The 24,386-nt window shown below is 38.4% G+C and overlaps 2 protein-coding genes across 2 annotated transcripts; one reads left to right on the top strand and one right to left on the bottom strand.

The window, feature by feature from the left end:
- Positions 1-1,001: 1,001 nt before the first annotated feature.
- Positions 1,002-2,066, bottom strand: LOC11440250 (40S ribosomal protein S3-1). The gene is made up of 4 exons (XM_003619357.3): positions 1,962-2,066; positions 1,716-1,863; positions 1,284-1,642; positions 1,002-1,187 (listed from the first exon to the last, which is right to left on the bottom strand). Exons 1-4 carry the CDS (start codon positions 1,989-1,991, stop codon positions 1,017-1,019), a joined length of 708 nt encoding a protein of 235 aa, XP_003619405.1. The 5' UTR covers positions 1,992-2,066; the 3' UTR covers positions 1,002-1,016.
- Positions 2,067-9,377: 7,311 nt separating this feature from the next.
- On the top strand, positions 9,378-23,932 carry LOC112422793 (uncharacterized). The gene is made up of 7 exons (XM_024786460.2): positions 9,378-12,829; positions 13,119-13,482; positions 13,528-13,891; positions 14,084-14,502; positions 14,593-15,818; positions 15,915-16,274; positions 23,761-23,932. The coding sequence occupies exons 1-7, from the start codon at positions 9,378-9,380 to the stop codon at positions 23,930-23,932; spliced, it is 6,357 nt and encodes a 2,118-aa protein (XP_024642228.2).
- The last annotated feature ends 454 nt before the right edge of the window (positions 23,933-24,386 follow it).

Genomic DNA, 24,386 nt, shown 5'->3' with positions numbered 1-24,386 from the left:
ACTTTCTCTTCTGTCTCTCTCTCTCTCTCTACTTTATCCGCTGCATAAGACTCTAAACTTTGTTCAAGACTCTGAACTCTATCAGAATCTAAACTCTGGACTTAGTTTTTAAAAAAAGAAAAAGTCAACACAATTCAACACCCTCCCCCTCCTTGTGTTTTTCTCACTTTCATATGGAGTAGGCATCCATGCGCCTAGGGCATGGCTTTTGCGATACTCTCATGTGCCTTGAGCGCCTGAAAACTCAAGCCACAATTATTTTTTGTGTTATTATTTTGGTTAAAGCCCGCACTTTTAGTCCAAATCCAAGGACTTTTGGACCCTAAACCCTAAACAAGCCAATGACCACACTTATTTTAAAGCAGCAGTCGAAGGGCACTCGATTAGAATGCTAACCATACAAAGAACCTCACTTGTATGAATAGCTAGTAAACGTTTTTGCATTGCACTTGAAAGAATTTAGTTGACCACTAATGGAACTTGAGCACAAACTGACATTACAGTTCACAAGAACAATTGCCATAGCAAGGAGTGGAACTAATTTGTTACTAAAACGATACTCCCCAGGAGCATGATAAATTATGCAGACGACCAAAAACTTACTTCAATAACAGACTATTCAAAGAAGAATGTTGATGAGTTTACCATTGGATAATCAAATTAAGTTTACTAATAAGTTGGCTATAAAAACCACAATCTTTGAGAACACAACGTAACAAGAAGTACAAATGTGACCTCAGAACAACCGTAAACAAATAACAAGATCAATCATTGATGTAGGGCAGAACACATTGCCGCCGATATGATCTCAGAACATGAGTTTACTAATATCTTGTCTTATAAACCTAAAGATCTTTCATATTATTCTAAATTGATATATGACTTGAACATGCATCAATATATCATCAAAAAACTGAGATGTAATATTAGATAAGGAACATAAATATAGTAATAAAAATTAACAATAAGATCTCAAATACTTGCAACTGAAAGTCCGAAACTAAATTGCTGAGAACTTAAACAGCGATTGGGACAGGTAGAGGAGCAACAACAGCAGCAGGCCTGGTGTACTCTTCCTCATCCTTTGGAGTGTGAATTGTAACAATATCAGGTAGAGGAGTTTTAGGACCTTGCTTTCCTTTAGGATCCCAGTCAAGCATAATCTTCACCTTAATTCCAAGAACACCCTACAACATAAATGTCATATATAGTCATCATTAGCAACATAAATAAATACATAACAAACCAAACCAATAAGGTTTTTAGATGATAAACTAACTAACCTGTCTAAGAAGAACATGTCTAACAGCAGAGTCAACGTAATCCTTAACAGGTTGTCCAGATGAAATCATATAGTTTTGCTTAAACTTCATGGACTTAGCTCTCTGGGCCCTTAATTTTCCACTGACAATAACCTCACAACCCTTAGCACCACTTTCCATAACAAACCTCAAGACACCATAGCAGGCTCTGCGAACAGCAAGACCGCCGAGAAGCTTGTAACGAAGAGATTCGGCCTGGGCAATGGCACAGAGTCCCCTGTTGTTAACTTTCTCAGCATAAAGCTCAACACTGTTCTCAGGGAACTTAAACCTTTTCTGGACTACTGAGGTAAGCTCTCTGATCCTCCTTCCCTTCTCACCTATAAGGGAATCAGATTCAAATTACAAATAAATAAGATCATAATCATAAATCAAAATGATTAAACCACTAACCGAGAACAGCTTGGGTACGAGTAGCTCTGATGATGATTTCAGTGCGCATGGGAGTAACCCTAACCTCAACACCGGCATAGCCATCTTCAGCAAGCTCTCTCGTTAAAACCTCATTCAATTCAGCGAAGAAAACTCCGTCAGCGACGAACTGCAACAACACAAGCACGAATGAAATTAAATTAATTAAGAATTACTAGTAACGGATGGAGAAGAATTGGATTGATATTAACGAATCTGAGAACTAACCTTTCGCTTTTTGCTCATTTGGGTAGCCATGTTTGCAGTTTAAGCTACGGGGCGGCACGAACACACGGTGAATGCTGAAACTGAAACCCTAGTTTTGATGCGTGGAGAGAAATGGTTATGGATGGATGTTTTATATAGGCCCCATGCAGAATGGGCTGCCAGAATCTCTCTTAAAATATTTAGAATTTAAAAAACAAAAAAAAAGAATTAAATATAAATTTTAGGGAAAAATATATATATGATGTACTAAACATGACTGCAGAAAAAAATTCAAAATTTCGACTGATACACATGAGTTGACTTAAAAACAATGATCAAAAGTGATCAGGGAAAATATTTGGTGGACCAAAAATTAAAGAAAATCTTAAGAGAGACTAAAAGCAAAATTTTAAAATTTTATAGAGAACAAAAACTTATTTAACTCTTAAAACCATAGTTTTAAAACCCAGCTCGGACCGGCCGATCCGTCCGGTTGAACCGTTAACCGGTTTGAGCTGGTTATCAGATCGGCCGTGCAATTGAACCGGTTAAAACCGACGTGGCTCGAAAAAAACCGATGACTCGGCCGGTTTTTTGAGTCAAACCGATTTTGTAATTTTTTTCAATTTTATGTCATAATTAGTCATTAAGCACGCATTAATACTCGGTTTAATACAATTAATGTGTTGCTTCCTAAAGTTTCAACTTTAATTTTTGTTGAAAAAATCAGAAATTGGAAAAATGGATGGATCTAGGAATCGAACCAGGCACATCAAAGTGTATCACTAAAATTCAAACCACTAGATTGACATTTTTTTGTGTTAGTAATTGAAATTTATTAAATATGTATGTATCTTACATCTTCATTTGTTACTTTGAAAGAACTCATCTTCATTTGTTAGTAATTGAATTTTTTGTTCAAAAAGAGCAGATATTTTAAATATAATATTTACACAATAATAACGAGCGTTCGGACGGACACTCTCGTGCCCGTCTGTCCGCTCTTTCTACTACGCTAACGTGCGTAACTTATAAACATTATGTTTTTGTTTGATGTTGGTTTACTTTTTTCTTGATTTATCTTGGACAAAAATATTAGAACTAAAAGAAATATCATACATTCAATATAAAAAGTTGAACTTGATACAAAAGGTAAGACGATACATGTCTACTTTTAATACGTTTGTAGTAATCTGTTAATAAATTTTGATTAATTAATACTACAAATATTAGTGCTTTCCAAAACAATTATCAATGGAAAGCTCATATTACGATTAATCAACAGATTCAATAATATATTGTATAAATATTAGTCATATTTTTGGCATTGTACCAAATTGTGTCATAATACTTGATCATTCACATCTTCATCCCATCACCTATAGGCCTTTATCCCTCACCAATATGTGTTTGTTTTTTGTAATCTGCATCTTCTCCTAAAAATTTCAGATATCTGATGCTTCCTTTCTCAAGTTTGATATGATTTAAGAAAACTATAATTCTCAGGTTGATGAAATTAAGGTTAATGATATTAAAAATCTTTAATATATGCAAGCAAGAAGACAATTAGAGAATAATCAATATCCTAGTAATTTTAAGACTTGATGAGCATCTCACTCACACTATTTCCCAAAATAAAGGGAAAGAAGAAAATTGGTTAGAAATAGACTTAAGATACTAAAATTATGTTTAAAATATGAGGAAGTTGCCTTGAAAACATTAACTAAACCCCTATTTCTATCTCTGGTGCAACTTTCTCGCTACTATAACTCTTGTTCCAGTCTATCCGCTTTTATTTTTTATATTTTTTATGTTCCAGTCTATCCACTTTTATTCTTTATATTTTTTGATATTTTGCTATTTTATGTAACATATATAGGGTTTACCACCAATGGCACTGAAAATTATAAGTTCAGGTTCAACAATAAGATACTATAAAAGGAACCCAAACTTGTAACATTATCAATAAGAGAATTAAGGAGGGGCAAATTGATAGAAGGTAGTCCACATTGTCATACCCCAATTTTGGACCGTTTAAAATCTCTTGTCCGTATTTTAAATTGGTTCACGTTCCTTTTTATTCGTTTTTTTTACCATTTAAAGTTTGTGTTTCTTGTCTTTAGTCATTCAAAAAGTTTTTATTTTTACATTTAAATCAACGTTCGCATTTTACAACAATTAAAACCGTCTCGCTTTCATTTTTATGACGCATTTTTGTTATATAGTCTTTTTAATCATAACGATCATGTCCAAAAAAAGAAAAGGCCTAATCGCATTTTAAAAGGCGTTTTTTTATTAATCATTTCAACCGAAATTTCGGCAGGGAGGATACTTTGAAGTACCTCATGTCAGATTTCGAAGGGACTTTTTATTTTCTTTTTTTAGGTTAGTTTGTTTATTTTTATTTTATTTTTTTATTTTTTTAGAAAAAAAACAAGGGAATGAAAGTCACGTGAATGACTCCTTCCCCTTTTCTTTTCTTTCTTTTTATTTATTTTGTTTATTTATTTTATGCATTTTGTTTTTATTTTATTTATTTATTTATTTATTTGTTAAAATCTTTTTCTCCAAGTCTCAGCTGCAGGGGCATTTTGGTCTTTGTTTTGTACCAGAGCCAACCCTAGTTTGTCACTATAAAAACCCTGTCAATCATTGGGAAATGGCCCAGAAAAAATCACTGTTCACGTCAGAGTCAAATCAGTCCCTCAAACCACACAAACCCTAATTTTCTACTTTTCCAACCTTTTTTCAAATCAAGCCCAAAAATTACATAGAAAATAGTATGAGTTTTGGGAAGAACACTTAAAAACTTCAAGCAAAATTCCAGCCAACACCAAAATCAAATAAATTCCAGCAAACACCAAAATCAAATAAATTCCAGCAAACATCAAAATCAGATAAATTCACAAACACCATTTTCCATTATAATCATCAACACCAACGTCCTTCATTTTTTCTTACCGTCATCTTTCAATCAACACATAAACGCAGCCAAGCCGGAAACGGACGAGAGAGAAGAGTCGGAGTCGAGAACGTGAGTAAAGAAGACGTGGTGACCTGTTTGTTTCTGTTCGTGTTCATTCAGATCTCAGAGGTAGTTCACTTTACCTTTCTTTTGTGCTGTGTTTGATCTTAGATCTAGAGTGTATGTGATTGGTTTTGAAATTTTCGAGACCGGATTTGAGTTCTATGCTAAAAAGAATCTTTAAAAACGTAAAAAAATTTGCAAACGGAGGTGTTTTTTTTTTTTTCCGGCGCGGCGGCGCCGCCTGTTGGCCGGCGGCCACCACGCCGGAAACTGCATGGTTCACCGGAGAAGAAGGCTGCTTTTGCAGACCTTCTCTCACTAAAAGTGTTTTAGAGAGAGGGAGAAAAGAGAAAAATAAGAAAAAACCGGTCCCTATGCCTTTTATAAACATGTGCAGACCGGTCTGGTTCATCTGAACCGGACCGGTCCATATGTTTCCTCTTTCCTTTCTTTCTAAACCTTTAGATCCTTTCTCTTTTTTAATCCAACGGTCATGTATGTGCAATCTATGGTGATATTTAGTACACCTTCAGGTCTAGACTGTTTGATTTTTAATCTAACGGTCAAGGATGATTCTGTTTAGATCACATGCGTGTTCCTTGCTTGCAGTATTCCATGTTCTTGCTTGTCTAACTGTTGGATCTTAGATCCTATGGCTGTGATGATTACAGTGAATGAATCTGGACTATTGATTTAATCCAATGGTCCAGAATTAATCCTGCTGAGCCTTATATTTTATTTTTTTTATTTCAATTATCTTTATTTTTAAAATACTGTTTTTACACTTTTTAACATTTTTGTGTTTAGAAAAATTCCAAAAAATATTTTTCTCACTATTTTAATTTTCCCTAATTTAAAAAAATCCTTTCTATTTGTTTTCTTTTTATGTTTTTTTTTTTTTTTTGTTTATCTCTTATTTGATGACTTTAATTTTTATTTGTCTTAATTCTTGCTTATTATTTCTTATGTCTCATTCACCATAATATTTCTTGTGATTACTAACCATTTAATTTTTGTCTTGAATCATAGCATGCATATTTAATTTTATCATTATTTTACTTTGTCATTGACTTAGTATGTATAAATAGGGAATTGATGTAATTTTATTTCTTGCATTTTATTTTGGCATAAAGGCCTTAGGGTTGTATTTAGGAATTGATGTAATAATGTAGGTAACACAAGCACCGACACGTGCACCGACACTACCACGTTTTATTTACCGCTTTCCGTTAGTTTTTACGACGTTACGTTAGTTTTCACCGTTAGTTTAGAAAAATCATTTTCTCAAAAAGTCAAATATGCAAAACTTCAAAAATCATTTTCTTAATAACATTTTTCCTTTATTTTTCTTAATCAAACTCTCAATCCATTTTAATTCAACTTCAATCATTTTCAAAATTTAAAATCAATTAACCTCACTTGTTTTCTTTATCTCATGCCTTGAGGCCTCTTTCTCTTCTTAAAACCCATTTTCGAAAAAATCTTAAAATCAACCTAACCCACCAAAGAAATTTTTGAGTGGAACTACGTCGGTTTTGATCCCTTTCCCAAAAAGGGTACGTAGGCAGAGGACTTGTCCTTCCAAATCAAATAAAAATAACCAAAAACATACTTCTTCTCCCTCCATTCTTTCACTTAGCTTTTTAGGTAATAATTTTTCAAGTAAGCAAATGAATTTAGCACAAAATAATCTAGGTAAGAGGTTCCTATGGAATACCATAGACGCTTAGGATGCTAGCACCTTCCCTTCGCGTAACCAACCCCCGAATCCAAAGTCTCGAAAGGGTTTTTACTCATTTTTTCCCTTCCCACGAATAAAAATTGAGAGTTCAAAGATTGACGATTCAAATCAATTAATGGTTTGATATCCGAAAATCGCGAGCACAGAAATGGCAACTTCACTGGGGACTTAAATCCTATGCGGGTTAAACCCACCTTACTTTCTTTATTTTGTGCTTTATTACTTGTTTATACTTTGTAAATATTTGCTTACATGTTTATCTTATTACGCGAGTGGTGAGATAAGCTCTATACCCGAGCTTGAGGGAAATATAAGATAGGAGTGGTAGACTCATAGTGGCATACCGAGAGTATACTCGTGTCTTGTCACACGTGAGATAACCACACTTAGCAAAGGAGCTTGAAGTAATATATGTCGACGTGTGTTTTCACGTTTTAGACTTTATTACTCTTAAGTTTCCAATGAAGCTAAGAACCTTTTAGTAACCCTTAACCCATCTTGGCCTTTTAGGATGTAGTGCGGTGGCTAACCGAGTGTTTTCTCGGAATTAGTTGACACGCGATACTACACTCAAATGAGACTTTCCTACGAACGTTGTTGGACCGGGTGTTTTCTCGGTATCTGATAATATTCGGAAGTGGTCAATGACTTTGGGAACCTCGGTAGAACCTTTGTTACAAGTGCAATTTAAACCATAGTCCTTACCAAATGGCGTTGTTACCCTTGACTCCAACATTGTGGAACTTACCCTCACCATGTATTCTATGTACTTGAGCATTATCATACATACATGCATTCATTCATAAACATATTTTCTCATCCATTGAAATATTGAAGGACTTATATAGGTTTTTTTATAAACATCATAGGTTATGGAGGTTGTTGGAAGGAGGACCCACGGGTATAAATTCAAGGCACCGGATAAAGAGAGTTTAGAGGGTTTGAGGGGTTTGACGAAGATGTTGAAAAATCCGGGTCATTTTCAGGAGCGGTATGGTAATTTACTCGACATTCTCAAGACAAAAGTGGATGTAATGCTTCTCAATACTTTGGTCCAGTTCTATGATCCGATTTACCATGGCTTCACATTCCCAGACTTTCAGCTCTTCCCAACTCTAGAGGAGTATTCCCATTGGGTTGGTTTGCCGGTGCTCGATGAAGTACCCTTTCATGCCTTTGGGCCCATTCCTAAAATCCCTACCATCGCAAAAGCCCTTCATCTTGAAGTAGCCGACATAAAAGACAAGTTCACAACCAAAGACGGTCTCCCATGTTTACCTTACAACTTCCTTCACCAAAAGGCCACCACTTGTTTCGAGAAATCCAAAACCGATGATTTTGAGTCTATCCTTGCCCTGCTTATCTATGGCATAGTCCTCTTCCCGAAAATTGACAAGTTTGTTGACATGAATGCCATACGGATCTTCTTAACCCAAAATCCGGTTCCTGTTTTACTCGCTGACACGTATGTTGCTATTCATGGTCGCACTAGTCATGGAAAGGGGACCATCGTCTGTTGTACACCTTTACTCCACCGCTGGATTACTTCACACTTACCCCGTCCCAGTATTAGACCAGAACCTATCCCTTGGTCCCAAAAGCTCATGACTTGGACCCCAAAGGACATAATCTGGTTCAACCCATCTTGTGATCCAGAGTTTATTATTGACAGTTGTGGTGACTTCAACAATGTACCTCTTCTTGGTACGCAGGGAGGAATTAGCTACAGCCCAATTCTTGCGAGACGACAATTTGGGTATCATATGGAGATGAAGCCTGTGTACCTCATCCTAGATAGGGATTTCTTCCTCTACAAAAAAGATGATGCAAATCAAAGAGTGCAGTTCGAGAAAGCTTGGTATTCCATTGTCAAGAAAGATAAGAATCAGTTAGGAAAGAGATCGGTTATCGCCCATGAAGTTTATGTCCAATGGGTTATTGATCGAGCCAATAAATTGAAGATGCCATACCCACGACAAAGGATTGCAACATCAACTGTCCCAGCTATACCTTTACCTTTACCTCCCGAGTCCTTAGAAGGGTATCAAAAGCAGTTGGATATCGAAAGGCGTGAGAAGTCCATGTGGGAAATGAAGTACCGCAAGAAGGATCAGGAGTGCGAGGCTGTGATGGCCCTACTAGAGCAAGAAGCCTATGATAGCCACAAGAAAGATGTGATAATCGCCCAGCTGAAAAAGAGTATCAAGGAGAAAGATGCCGCGCTTGATCAAATTCCCGGGCGGAAGAAGAAACGTATGGATCTCTTTGATGGGCCGCATTCTGATTTTGAGGAGTAGCTCGGTTCAGAGGCTTGAGAGTCTTTCAGTTTGTTTTTGATGTTTTTGTGTAGTTACGGAGTCTATCCCTTGGCTTTGTTGTTAGAAAGGGAATTATCTTGTAATCAACTTTGTTTTTTTTATGATTTGTTTAGGTTGGTATGTTTACAAAACTGCTTCTATAGGTCCTTCAATAAAAATAAAAAAAATATATATATAAAAATTGCATATTTTGGCATATAGCATATCATGCATCATATTGCATTCATAAAAAGTATCAAAATCCAAGTCTCATACTCTCCTCATTTCTGCCAGAGAAAAGCAAAGTGGCCCGGCGTATTCAGTACAAATCCACTCGCATTCACAACACTCGAGCTCATATCAAGAAAAGGATGTTAGCGGCAGAACAGGAAAACGCTCAGCTCAGAGAGGAACTGGTTAACCTCAAGGGGGAGATGGAAAGAATGGCACTTATGATGGAAACTATGATGGCTGAGAGAGAGCAAGCAACAATCTCCAATTCAACTCCTGTTGTGGTCGTCACAGCTGCACCTGAGGGTCCCCCGCAACCATCTCCGACTACTACTACAACTATCGACCTCACCCAGCCTCTGATGACTGATTTTTCTTCTGGTAATATGGCAACTATGGGCAACTCAGGCTTCCGTCCTCTTGGCCCCCAGGGTCCCTTTGCTACTCCTCAGTATTCCATGCCTTCAGGCTACCCTTGGGGCATGCCGATTGCAACTAACGGGGTTTTTGGTCCAGGCGCTACTGAAATGCCTTTCACACAGGGTCAACAGACTTCGGCACATTTCCAGATGAGTCAACCGATTCCTCAAGCTACCATGACTCAAGCAGGTCCTACTGTGCATGTTGGGCCACAACATGAAGAGCAGATTTATCACTCCGACAGTATAATGGGGGATGATAAAGCAATCGATTGGGAAGAAAGGTTCGGTGCTCTAGAGAAGAAGATGAGTAATATGCGGGGAAAGGAAACAGTCGTCCAAAGCATATATGACCTTTGCTTGGTACCAGATGTAAACATACCTCCAAAGTTCAAGATGCCTGTATTTGAGAAGTATCAAGGGGACACATGTCCACAAAATCATCTAACTATGTATATTAGGAGGATGATAGCTTACAAGAATAATGTTCCCTTACTCATTCACTGCTTCCAGGATAGTTTGACTGGTCCGGCACATACCTGGTTCATGGGGTTGAAAGGAGTCACTACTTTTGAACAGTTGGCTGAGGCCTTCATGCAACAGTACAAATATAATACCTATCTGGCGCCAAGTCGCAAAGAGTTGCAGTCCTTAACCCAGAAAGATAAAGAATCGTTCAAAGAATACGCACAACGCTTCATTCAAAAAGCTGCTCAGATTCGTCCTCCCTTGGATGAGAGGGAACTTTCAGAATTGTTCTATGAAACCCTGAGCCCTTGTTATTCAGAAAAGATGATTGTCTGTGCATCACAGAAGTTCACTGACTTGGTGGAAACAGGAATGCGTATCGAGGAGTGGGCTCGTAAGGGAGCAGCTGTTTCGGGAAGTTCTTCAGGTGGTTCTTCAGGGGTTTCGTCCAATGGTAATAAGAAATTTGGGAATGGTTACCCAAAGAGGAATGCTCAAGAGGTTGGCATGGTGGCTCATGGAGGACCTCAGCCCGTGTACCCTAATCACCCCTTTGTTGCCAACATCACCCCACAAATGACCGCACCCCAGAACCCAAACTATCAACCACCAAGACCTCAAGGGCCTTCATTATACTATCCCCCACTATATCAACAACCATATAACCCACAGCAACTCTCTCAACCACCCTACTATCCTCAACAACCATACCAACAGAGACCACAGCAACAACCCCGTCCTCAGGTTCCTCACAATCAGCAGTATCAAAGGCAACAATTTGACCCCTTGCCAATGACCTATGGAGCATTGCTCCCTTCTTTACTTGCACAGAATCTGGTCCAAACAATACCACCTCCTCGCATTCCGGACTCTCTCCCACGCTGGTACCGTCCGGACCTTCATTGTATTTACCATCAAGGGGCACCAGGCCACGATGTGGAGCGTTGTTTTGCTCTTAAGAAAGAGGTTCAGAAACTGATAAATAGTAAAGAGTTAACCTTCACCGATCCTGATGCTGTAGCTCAGAACAATCCTCTGCCTACTCATGGGCCTGCTGTTAATATGATTCAAGACGATCAGGAAGAGGCTCGCATTCTCTCTGTAGGTGATATCAAGACTCCTCTGGTACCGATACATGTGAAAATGTGTAAAGCAACTCTCTTCAACCACAATCATGAAGCTTGTGACATATGTTTGATGGATCCTCGTGGATGTATACAAGTCCAGAATGATATGCAGGGTCTCCTAAATAGAAGGGAACTTGTGGTTACAAGGGAACCCGAGAGCAAGGACGTCTGCGTTGTCACTCCGGTATTCAGAGCCAGGAGGCCGCTGGTGATAAACCCTAACAGTACAAAGCCCGTTGGTACTCCCTTGGTAATCTGTGTGCCTAGGCCCACGCCTACTACTGCTCAGAAAGCTGTACCCTATAAGTATGAAGGCACGATTCTTGAGCCCGGAAGTGAGACAACTTCACCTGTTGCTGTGGATAATATCGCAGAGAATAGCCGGATTTTGAGGAGTGGCCGCATCTTTCCTACGGTGGGTCCGAAGAGTGTTAGTGTTCCGGTCGATGAGCCAGTAAAAGAGCGAAACGCCGGTAAAGGTAAAGCTGGGGAGCAGGCCAAAGAGTTTGACTTTGAGGATGCCGATGAAGTCTTGAAGCTGATCAAGAAGAGTGAATACAGGGTGGTGGACCAGCTGTTACAAACTCCTGCGAAGATTTCCATCATGGCCCTGTTATCAAGTTCTGGTGCTCATCGGGATGCCCTGAGGAAAGTACTAGACCAGGCATTTGTGGATTATGATGTAACTCTGGGTCAATTCGAAAGCATTGTGGGGAATGTGACCGCGTGTAACAGTCTGACTTTCAGTGATGAAGATCTCCCGGCGGAGGGGAATAAGCATAATCGAGCATTACTCATCTCTGTACTTTGCAGAACGGACTCGTTATCCAACGTCTTGATAGATACCGGCTCTGCACTTAATGTGATGCCCAAGTCAACTCTCGACCAATTGGCGTACTCCGAGGCTCCTTTGAGACTTAGCAAGGTGACGGTGAGGGCCTTCGATGGAACTAGGAGATCGGTGTATGGTGAGGTAGATTTGCCAATTTCGGTCGGCCCACATGAATTTCAGGTTACTTTCCAAGTCATGGAAATCCAGGCTTCTTTCAGCTGTTTGCTCGGCAGACCTTGGATTCATGACGCTGGGGCTGTGACATCTACTCTCCATCAGAAATTGAAGTTTGTAAGTCGTGGAAAGTTGATCACTGTGAGTGGCGAATCGGCCTTTTTAATCAGCAATTTGTCTGCTTTCTCTGTTATCGGTGGTAGTGGTTCAGACGGGCCATCATTCCAAGGATTCTCTGCCGAAGAAAGTGTCGGTAAGATTGAGACTTGTATGGCTTCGTTGAAGGATGCCCGGAGAGTAATTCAGGAAGGCAAAACCGAAGGCTGGGGTCAGCTAGTGGAGTTGCCAGAAAACAAGCGTAAGGAGGGAATTGGTTTCCTTAACAGTAAGCCTGGGATGTTCGACCCTACCAGAGGTTCTTTCCACAGTGCTGGTTTCATTCATGATTCACCAGAGACCAATGCAATTTTAGATGATGCACCTGGAGGAGTGACACCGGTCTTTGTGACGCCTGGAGGAGCTTGCTGCAACTGGATTGCTGTTGACATTCCTTCTGTGACACCCTGCTCTAAGTAATGTGTTTGTCTTGTCTTTTGTTGTTTTTTGTTTTTAAGAAAACTCCTTTCGTTCTGCCCAAGGCGAAAGTGAAATCATGTAGGGCTTTGTTTTGCTTCTAGTACTTTTATTACAAATAAAAATCGTCGTTTCTATCACGGCTTTTATTACTTTTTATTTTTTTTGTTGCTTTTTCTGGAAAAAATGGTAATACAAAAATCCAAAAAAATCATTCTCTTTTTCTTTTAAATTTCAAAACCAAAGGTCTGCATTTACTCATTAAAATCGATCATGAATCATGTGCAGACTGAACATAAGTGAATCCGTTGAACACAGTGACCCCATGCTTTCTCCCAACTTTGAGGTCCCGGTTTACGAGGCTGTGGCAGAGGAAGATGAGGAGATCCCGAATGAGATCAAATGGATGTTGGAACAAGAAAGGAAGACAATTCAACCTCATCAGGAGGAGATAGAAATCATCAATCTGGGTACTGAGGAAGACAAGAAAGAAATCAAGATTGGGGCATCGTTGGATGTATCTATCAAGAAAAGAGTAATTGAGCTTATCAGAGAATATGTTGATATATTCGCATGGTCATACAAAGACATGCCGGGTCTAGACCCTGATGTCGTTGAACACAGACTACCTTTGAAGCCTGAGTGTCCTCCGGTAAAGCAGAAATTGAGAAGATCTCATCCTGATATGGCCCTCAAGATCAAAGAGGAAGTGCGAAAGCAAATTGATGCAGGTTTCCTAGTCACATCAGAGTATCCTCAATGGTTGGCCAACATAGTGCCTGTTCCAAAGAAAGATGGTAAAATCAGAATGTGTGTTGATTATCGGGACTTGAACAAGGCTAGTCCGAAGGATAATTTTCCTTTGCCTCACATTGATGTATTGGTTGATAACACTGCTAAGTGCAAGGTTTTCTCCTTCATGGACGGTTTCTCCGGCTACAATCAGATCAGGATGGCTCCTGAGGATAGAGAAAAGACGTCTTTCATCACGCCCTGGGGTGCTTTCTGCTATGTGGTGATGCCATTTGGTTTGATAAATGCTGGTGCCACTTACCAAAGGGGTATGACCAAAATCTTTCATGATATGATTCACAAAGAAATTGAGGTCTACGTAGATGATATGATTGTTAAGTCTGGCACAGAAGAAGAACATGTTGAGTATTTGTTGAAGATGTTTCAGCGGTTGAGAAAGTACAAGCTCCGGTTGAATCCTAACAAATGTACTTTCGGTGTTAGATCTGGTAAACTCCTAGGCTTTATCGTCAGTCAAAAAGGTATTGAAGTTGATCCCGACAAGGTCAGAGCCATCAGAGAAATGCCTGTTCCAAAGACAGAGAAGCAAGTCAGAGGTTTTCTTGGTAGACTCAATTATATCTCCAGATTTATCTCTCACATGACCGCCACATGTGGACCAATTTTCAAATTACTCCGCAAGGATCAAGGGGTGAAGTGGAATGATGATTGTCAGAAGGCTTTTGATCAAATCAAAGAATATCTGTTAGAACCTCCAATTCTTGTTCCTCCAGTTGACGGAAGACCTTTGATCATGTATTTAACAGTACTGGAAGATTCCATGGGCTGTGTTTTGGGTCAACAAGATGAAACCGGAAAGAAAGAGCACGTTATCTACTATTTGAGTAAGAAGTTCACTGATTGTGAGTCCCGATACTCTGTACTTGAGAAAACTTGTTGTGCTTTAGCTTGGGCTGCCAAGCGTCTCCGTCATTATATGATTAATCATACAACTTGGTTGATATCCAAGATGGATCCTATCAAGTACATATTTGAGAAGCCAGCTTTAACTGGAAGGATTGCTCGCTGGCAGATGTTATTGTCCGAGTATGATATCGAGTATCGCACTCAGAAAGCAGTCAAAGGTAGCATCTTGGCAGAACATTTGGCTCATCAACCAATCGAAGACTATCAACCAATCAAATTCGACTTCCCAGATAAAGAGGTTATGTATCTAAAAGCAAAAGATTGTGACGAACCAGTGTTCGGTGAAGGTCCTGATCCTGAATCCGAATGGGGTTTGATATTTGATGGTGCTGTTAATGTCTATGGAAGTGGAATTGGTGCGGTACTCATTACCCCTAAGGGTACTCACATCCCTTTTACTGCGAGATTACGTTTTGATTGCACAAACAACATCGTAGAGTACGAAGCTTGCATCATGGGTATCGAGGAAGCCATCGATTTGAGGATCAAGAAAATTGTCATTTATGGAGATTCCGCTCTTGTGATTAACCAGATCAAAGGAGAATGGGAAACTCGTCATCCTGGATTGATTCCCTACAGAGATTATGCAAGGCGTTTGCTGACTTTCTTCAACAAAGTAGAGTTACATCATGTGCCCCGCGATGAGAATCAAATGGCAGATGCTTTAGCTACTCTATCCTCAATGATCAATGTGAATGGTCACAATACTGTGCCAGTAATCAATGTCCAATTTCTCGACCGACCTGCTTATGTGTTTGTAGCTGAAGCAATTGATGATGACAAGCCATGGTATCATGATATCCAAGTTTTCCTTCAAACTCAAAAGTACCCACCTGGGGCATCCAACAAGGACAAGAAAACATTGAGAAAATTGTCAAGCCGTTTCTTCCTTAACGAAGACGTTTTGTATAAAAGGAACTTTGATGGGGTCCTACTTAGATGTGTGGATAAGCATGAAGCAGAAAAATTGATGTGCGAGATTCATGAAGGCTCTTTCGGAACTCACTCATGTGGGCACGCCATGGCGAAGAAGATATTGAGAGCTGGGTACTACTGGATAACAATGCACGCTGATTGCTACAATCATGCCAAGAGATGCCACAAATGTCAAATCTATGCTGACAAGATTCATATACCACCATCTATGCTCAATGTCATCTCTTCCCCGTGGCCCTTCTCTATGTGGGGCATTGACATGATTGGTCGGATCGAACCAAAGGCTTCCAATGGGCATCGCTTCATATTAGTGGCTATCGATTATTTCACCAAGTGGGTTGAAGCAGCATCTTACGCCAATGTGACCAAGCAGGTAGTGGTCAGATTTATCAAGAACAACCTCATCAGCCGCTACGGTGTTCCCAACAGAATCATCACAGACAATGGCACAAATCTGAATAACAACATGATGAAAGAGTTGTGCGATGACTTCAAGATTCAACATCACAATTCTTCTCCTTACAGACCACAGATGAATGGGGCAGTTGAAGCTGCAAACAAGAACATCAAGAAGATCATACAGAAGATGGTAGTTACTTATAAGGACTGGCATGAAATGTTACCCTACGCTTTGTATGGATACCGTACCTCAGTGCGAACCTCGACAGGGGCAACCCCTTTCTCTTTGGTATATGGTATGGAGGCTGTACTACCTGTAGAGGTTGAGATTCCTTCTTTAAGAGTCTTGATGGAAGCTGAATTGTCTGAAGCTGAATGGTGCCAGAGCAGGTACGACCAGTTGAATTTGATTGAGGAAAAACGTATGGCTGCTTTGTGTCATGGACAGTTATATCAGTCAAGGATGAAACAAGCATTCGATAAAGGAGTCCATCCCCGCGAATTCAAGGAAGGAGATCTTGTGCTCAAATGTATCAAATCCTTTCAACCAGATCCTAGGGGCAAATGGACGCCAAACTATGAAGGTCCCTATGTGGTGAAGAGAGCTTTCTCTGGTGGTGCTTTAATTCTTACAAATATGGATGGAGAGGAGTTACCTCGTCCTGTGAATTCTGATGCAGTCAAGAAATACTTTGTCTAAATATATAAAAGAACAGCTCGGTAGGTCGAAAACCTGAAAGGGCGGCTTAAACCAAAAATGAGCGTCTCGGTGGATCGAAAACCCGAAAGGGCGGTCCAGGCAAAAATTAGAGACAAAAAAAAAAAAAAAAAAGGGAAATTATCCTGATAGATCGAAAACCCGCAAGGGCGATTTATGCAAAAATTAAGGATCGAGACAAGTAACTGCATCAGATGAAACATCACTCGCCCGAGACACCTTGACTGTCAGAAGTTCTCTAATGTTGAAGCATCCAAACTGTGGAATTCAAAGTGGTTAAGAAGTATAGCGGTTATTGTGTTCAATGTACCTATCCCATATAATTACCATATTCCAACTCTTTGTAATCTGTGGTGCCATGCCTTTAGCCGGTCACCATTTCTATTAAATCAATTTGAGCATGTGCCCCTTTGTTGGAATTCTTGTTTATTCTATGTGCAAAAAAATCTTTCTTTCGTTTTTAGTATTAGTATTTGAAGCAAAAATTTTGAAAACTTTTCTAAAGGTTTTATGTTTTCTTTCCAAAAAAAAAAAAAACAAAAATGACAAACATATTATCTTTAAAAACATGTATCACATAAGTATGTGTCAACAGTTGGTCCGAAACAAGCAGGTTCAACAAAGGAGAAATAGTCATTGCAAAAAAAAAAAAAAAAAAAAAAAAAAAAAGAGAGCGCCCTGGTGGATCGAAAACCCGAAAGGGCGATCCAGGTAAAAATTAGGGGCATACAAAAAGAGAAAAAGAAAAATGTCTCCCCGGTGGATTAAAAATCCGAAAGGACGATCCAGGCAAAAGTTAGGGATTTCAAAAAAAATCTATACAAAAAGCAATGACTATTCAGACAAGACAGTACGGTGTTGCATTGATGAAATGGCGACTTCTACCCCATTTGGTGAGGACTTATCCCAGCAGTAGGTTTAAGGGCTGTACCCTAACAATGGTTGATTCATCCCCGTGACTTTATCCCCGGTGAAGGCTTTGAGTGTTCGTACAGTGATGCCGGGCCATTCTCCTCGTAGACCTGCCCAGTCCTGTCTCAACAATCTTACCATTACACCATCATATGAGTCTCATACATATTCATTCATTCATGCATACATAGCACGCATATAAACATCATCCATACATAGTTGCATTTTTACCCAATATTTTGCTTCATTATCCTCAAAATGTGTCTAAACTCAGGTATGTTATAAAACCAATCATGTTTCAAAGTGGCAGGTCTCGCCAGTAACCAGTCTATACAATTGCCCCATCGTCTTCAGACAATTTCATTGTTCCCCTCAGGTGTATCTTCGTCAAGTTAATCCCCACTGATACCAAGCTTTACATTGTCTTTACTTTCACCGGAGGCTTTGCTTTTAGCAAATGCTAATGGTCTGTCTTGCCTTTATTTTTTTTACCGTGTGTTTGCTATCCCACAATGTTAGCAAATCCTATCGGTCCATCATGTCTTTACTTTCGCCACTCGTCGGCAAATCATGTCTTTACTTTCGCCACTCGTCGGCTAAATCAGGTCTTTACTTTCGCCACTCGTCGGCTAAATCATGTCTTTACTTTCGCCACTCTTCGGCAAATCATGTCTTTACATTCGCCACTCGTCAGCAATCAATCATGTCTTTACATTCGCCACTCGTCGGCAATCAATCATGTCTTTACATTCGCCACTCGTCGGCAAATCATGTCTTTACATTCGCCACTCGTCGGCAATCAATCATGTCTTTACTTTCGCCACTCGTCGGCAATCAATCATGTTTTTACTTTCGCCACTCGTCGGCCAATCATGTCTTTACTTTCGCCACTCGTCGGCCAATCAATCATGTTTTTACTTTCGCCACTCGTCGGCAATCAATCATGTCTTTACTTTCGCCACTCGTCGGCCAATCAATCATGTCTTTACTTTCGCCACTCGTCGGCCAATCATGTCTTTACTTTCGCCACTCGTCGGCAACCAATCATGTCTTTACATTCGCCACTCGTCGGCAATCAATCATGTTTTTACTTTCGCCACTTGTCGGCAATCAATCATGTCTTTACTTTCGCCACTCGTCGGCAATCAATCATGTTTTTACTTTCGCCTTGAAACAATGTCATTTATACTTACCTATCATTTCTTTCCCCAGTGATACCTATCCATTGGTCTCCCAGTCAGTCTCTGCATCATCTTTTACCTTCATACTTACATCATATTTAGTCGTATTGTCACATTCATCAGCATCACACCTCTGGCGTTTCAAATGGTCCAAAATTGGCGTTTTTATATATTTAAGTCTCTCCGACCCTTTGGTTTAAAAAGTTCTCTTTTAAAACCTTTGTGACGAAGAAACTTAAATAGGGGCATCTGTCATACCCCAATTTTGGACCGTTTAAAATCTCTTGTCCGTATTTTAAATTGGTTCACGTTCCTTTTTATTCGTTTTTTTTACCATTTAAAGTTTGTGTTTCTTGTCTTTAGTCATTCAAAAAGTTTTTATTTTTACATTTAAATCAACGTTCGCATTTTACAACAATTAAAACCGTCTCGCTTTCATTTTTATGACGCATTTTTGTTATATAGTCTTTTTAATCATAACGATCATGTCCAAAAAAAGAAAAGGCCTAATCGCATTTTAAAAGGCGTTTTTTTATTAATCATTTCAACCGAAATTTCGGCAGGGAGGATACTTTGAAGTACCTCATGTCAGATTTCGAAGGGACTTTTTATTTTCTTTTTTTAGGTTAGTTTGTTTATTTTTATTTTATTTTTTTATTTTTTTAGAAAAAAAACAAGGGAATGAAAGTCACGTGAATGACTCCTTCCCCTTTTCTTTTCTTTCTTTTTATTTATTTTGTTTATTTATTTTATGCATTTTGTTTTTATTTTATTTATTTATTTATTTATTTGTTAAAATCTTTTTCTCCAAGTCTCAGCTGCAGGGGCATTTTGGTCTTTGTTTTGTACCAGAGCCAACCCTAGTTTGTCACTATAAAAACCCTGTCAATCATTGGGAAATGGCCCAGAAAAAATCACTGTTCACGTCAGAGTCAAATCAGTCCCTCAAACCACACAAACCCTAATTTTCTACTTTTCCAACCTTTTTTCAAATCAAGCCCAAAAATTACATAGAAAATAGTATGAGTTTTGGGAAGAACACTTAAAAACTTCAAGCAAAATTCCAGCCAACACCAAAATCAAATAAATTCCAGCAAACACCAAAATCAAATAAATTCCAGCAAACATCAAAATCAGATAAATTCACAAACACCATTTTCCATTATAATCATCAACACCAACGTCCTTCATTTTTTCTTACCGTCATCTTTCAATCAACACATGAACGCAGCCAAGCCGGAAACGAACGAGAGAGAAGAGTCGGAGTCGAGAACGTGAGTAAAGAAGACGTGGTGACCTGTTTGTTTCTGTTCGTGTTCATTCAGATCTCAGAGGTAGTTCACTTTACCTTTCTTTTGTGCTGTGTTTGATCTTAGATCTAGAGTGTATGTGATTGGTTTTGAAATTTTCGAGACCGGATTTGAGTTCTATGCTAAAAAGAATCTTTAAAAACGTAAAAAAATTTGCAAACGGAGGTGTTTTTTTTTTTTTCCGGCGCGGCGGCGCCGCCTGTTGGCCGGCGGCCACCACGCCGGAAACTGCATGGTTCACCGGAGAAGAAGGCTGCTTTTGCAGACCTTCTCTCACTAAAAGTGTTTTAGAGAGAGGGAGAAAAGAGAAAAATAAGAAAAAACCGGTCCCTATGCCTTTTATAAACATGTGCAGACCGGTCTGGTTCATCTGAACCGGACCGGTCCATATGTTTCCTCTTTCCTTTCTTTCTAAACCTTTAGATCCTTTCTCTTTTTTAATCCAACGGTCATGTATGTGCAATCTATGGTGATATTTAGTACACCTTCAGGTCTAGACTGTTTGATTTTTAATCTAACGGTCAAGGATGATTCTGTTTAGATCACATGCGTGTTCCTTGCTTGCAGTATTCCATGTTCTTGCTTGTCTAACTGTTGGATCTTAGATCCTATGGCTGTGATGATTACAGTGAATGAATCTGGACTATTGATTTAATCCAATGGTCCAGAATTAATCCTGCTGAGCCTTATATTTTATTTTTTTTTATTTCAATTATCTTTATTTTTTAAAATACTGTTTTTACACTTTTTAACATTTTTGTGTTTAGAAAAATTCCAAAAAATATTTTTCTCACTATTTTAATTTTCCCTAATTTAAAAAAATCCTTTCTATTTGTTTTCTTTTTATGTTTTTTTTTTTTTTTTTTGTTTATCTCTTATTTGATGACTTTAATTTTTATTTGTCTTAATTCTTGCTTATTATTTCTTATGTCTCATTCACCATAATATTTCTTGTGATTACTAACCATTTAATTTTTGTCTTGAATCATAGCATGCATATTTAATTTTATCATTATTTTACTTTGTCATTGACTTAGTATGTATAAATAGGGAATTGATGTAATTTTATTTCTTGCATTTTATTTTGGCATAAAGGCCTTAGGGTTGTATTTAGGAATTGATGTAATAATGTAGGTAACACAAGCACCGACACGTGCACCGACACTACCACGTTTTATTTACCGCTTTCCGTTAGTTTTTACGACGTTACGTTAGTTTTCACCGTTAGTTTAGAAAAATCATTTTCTCAAAAAGTCAAATATGCAAAACTTCAAAAATCATTTTCTTAATAACATTTTTCCTTTATTTTTCTTAATCAAACTCTCAATCCATTTTAATTCAACTTCAATCATTTTCAAAATTTAAAATCAATTAACCTCACTTGTTTTCTTTATCTCATGCCTTGAGGCCTCTTTCTCTTCTTAAAACCCATTTTCGAAAAAATCTTAAAATCAACCTAACCCACCAAAGAAATTTTTGAGTGGAACTACGTCGGTTTTGATCCCTTTCCCAAAAAGGGTACGTAGGCAGAGGACTTGTCCTTCCAAATCAAATAAAAATAACCAAAAACATACTTCTTCTCCCTCCATTCTTTCACTTAGCTTTTTAGGTAATAATTTTTCAAGTAAGCAAATGAATTTAGCACAAAATAATCTAGGTAAGAGGTTCCTATGGAATACCATAGACGCTTAGGATGCTAGCACCTTCCCTTCGCGTAACCAACCCCCGAATCCAAAGTCTCGAAAGGGTTTTTACTCATTTTTTCCCTTCCCACGAATAAAAATTGAGAGTTCAAAGATTGACGATTCAAATCAATTAATGGTTTGATATCCGAAAATCGCGAGCACACACATAATCAGAAATATCTCCAACCTTGTCTTCGAACTCAATTAACCATGATTTGACATAGAAAAGTAGAAACTGTGCACGGACCTTAGATAATCCATAGGCTGATATCTGGAATCAATGTTAAGCTTAAAACCGTGTGATTAGGTTGATTTTCGTGAAAATCTGCGTTCTTTCCGAGCCTATATTCATCGCTCACCACGCGAGTGTTCATGCTCCGCCTCACGAGTACCCAGAAGTTGCTCGCCATAGCGAGCAAGTCACTCGCCATAGCGAGTTGACCAGTGAGTCAACCTTGATTTTGAGAAATAATCCTTTAGTCGATCTTTAGATGGTTTTGAGTGCCTGAATGTGTATAAGAATGATTAGGCAAGTTTTTGAAATGAAATCGAACACAGGGAAGTTAAAAATGGGATTTTTGGGTGAAAAATGTCAAGTTCCTGAGAGCACCCAGTTTCTTGTTTGCCAAGGCGAGCTGCTTATTCGCCAAGGCGAACATCCAATTTTGTGAACTCGCCATGGCGAGTAGAGGCCCTCGCCTCATGAGCTAGTGTTAGACAGACTACCTTGTTTAGGGTCTATGCGATTTTGTCGCACGAGTTGTTGTGAGTTGATCCTTGGGGTAGGAAATGAAGTTGCTTATACTGCTGTTGTTGTTTCAGTAAGTCTGATGTAAATGATTTGATGTTGTTAATAATGTGATATAAATGTATATGCATTAAGTGAATTATATATGATGTTTAAGATTGATGTTGATTATCATTTGATATTGTTATATCATGAGTTGTTTTATGTGCTTCCTATGTTGTTGTTTATTATTGATTAAGCTGCATGAGTCGGTCTAAGATGTAAGATGTTGATCCAAATTTTTGGAATCATAAGATGTTGAGGTTTTCTAAGTTGTAAGATGTTGAGTCCATGCATACTCATTTATGTTGAGGGTTTGATGCCCTGTGAGCTTTCACTCTACCCGTTAAGGGCTTGATGCCCTGTGAGCTTTTGCTCTTTACGTTGAGGGCTTGATGCCTTGTGAGCTTTCACTCTACCCGTTAAGGGTCCATGCATACTTTTAATACGTTTGTAGTAATCTGTTAATAAATTTTGATTAATCAATACTACAAATATTAGTGCTTTCCAAAACAATTATCAATGGAAAGCTCATATTACGATTAATCAACAGATTCAATAATATATTGTATAAATATTAGTCATATTTTTGGCATTGTACCAAATTGTGTCATAATACTTGATCATTCACATCTTCATCCCATCACCTATAGGCCTTTATCCCTCACCAATATGTGTTTGTTTTTTGTAATCTGCATCTTCTCCTAAAAATTTCAGATATCTGATGCTTCCTTTCTCAAGTTTGATATGATTTAAGAAAACTATAATTCTCAGGTTGATGAAATTAAGGTTAATGATATTAAAAATCTTTAATATATGCAAGCAAGAAGACAATTAGAGAATAATCAATATCCTAGTAATTTTAAGACTTGATGAGCATCTCACTCACACTATTTCCCAAAATAAAGGGAAAGAAGAAAATTGGTTAGAAATAGACTTAAGATACTAAAATTATGTTTAAAATATGAGGAAGTTGCCTTGAAAAAACACTTTCATAATAATAATAGAGAGTTCTAGAAAATTACTAAGATTTGACTAAATAATAAATACTATAAAATTACTGAGAAACCCTCCTACATCAGTCTCCTCCACCTCTGAAGAACTCGACCCGAGTTCTCATTTTAATAAAGAGTTTTCCATGCATGTTGACTCCTCGAATGAACAAGAGACCACCCTCCTAGATCCCATTCAGTGAAATGCCAAGATTCAAAAGTTGGTGGAATTATTTGCTCAGTAGCAGAACAGAAAGGTATGTTAAACTTCATTCTTTTATGATATGTTAGTAAACTTGATGGACCATTAAGTCCACTCCAAACTGCAAGAATGTTCACACCAGGTGCTAATTGTTTGATTTCTTTGCCTTCCTTTTTTCCTACTGCTACTGCTGGAAGTAGGCGACAATCTGCTACTAATTATTTTCCATTTGTTGCTGCATCTCTCCCTTTGGCATCATGATTAGGAGTAATGTAGTCAAGAAGAACAGTCACACTTAGAGGTCCTTTTCTAGATATAGGTGCATCAGGTTTTCTCGTACCTTTTCGAGCAGCTTCTTGCTGTTCAAAAGCTTTGGACTCAAAATACTCAAGGCAAGCTGCAGCATCTTGTGTTCGCCAGTCATCAAGGCCAAGCTTTGCCCGCAGAATTTGCAAAGTTGTTTGTGAAGTAGATAAAATAGTCACAAGGAAGGGGGGGTTTGAATTGTGACCCTTTAAAAATTAACCTGAAATTTAAAAGTGATTCTCAAGTAGTTTACTTGGAATAGTTAAGTTAATATCCTGACTTCAGAACGTTCTAAAGTTAATACACAAAAACAGTTTAATAAAGTAAATGTGTAAGTGTGTGTTGTGTATACTGTAATTAAAGAGTATAGGTAAGAGAGAATAAACACACAGAGAATTATAGTGGTTTC

This window comes from Medicago truncatula, chromosome 6 (assembly GCF_003473485.1).
Source record: "Medicago truncatula cultivar Jemalong A17 chromosome 6, MtrunA17r5.0-ANR, whole genome shotgun sequence".
Lineage (NCBI taxonomy): Eukaryota > Viridiplantae > Streptophyta > Magnoliopsida > Fabales > Fabaceae > Medicago > Medicago truncatula.
Note: the sequence above shows the minus strand (reverse complement) of the source record. Positions and strands in the feature narration are given on the sequence as shown.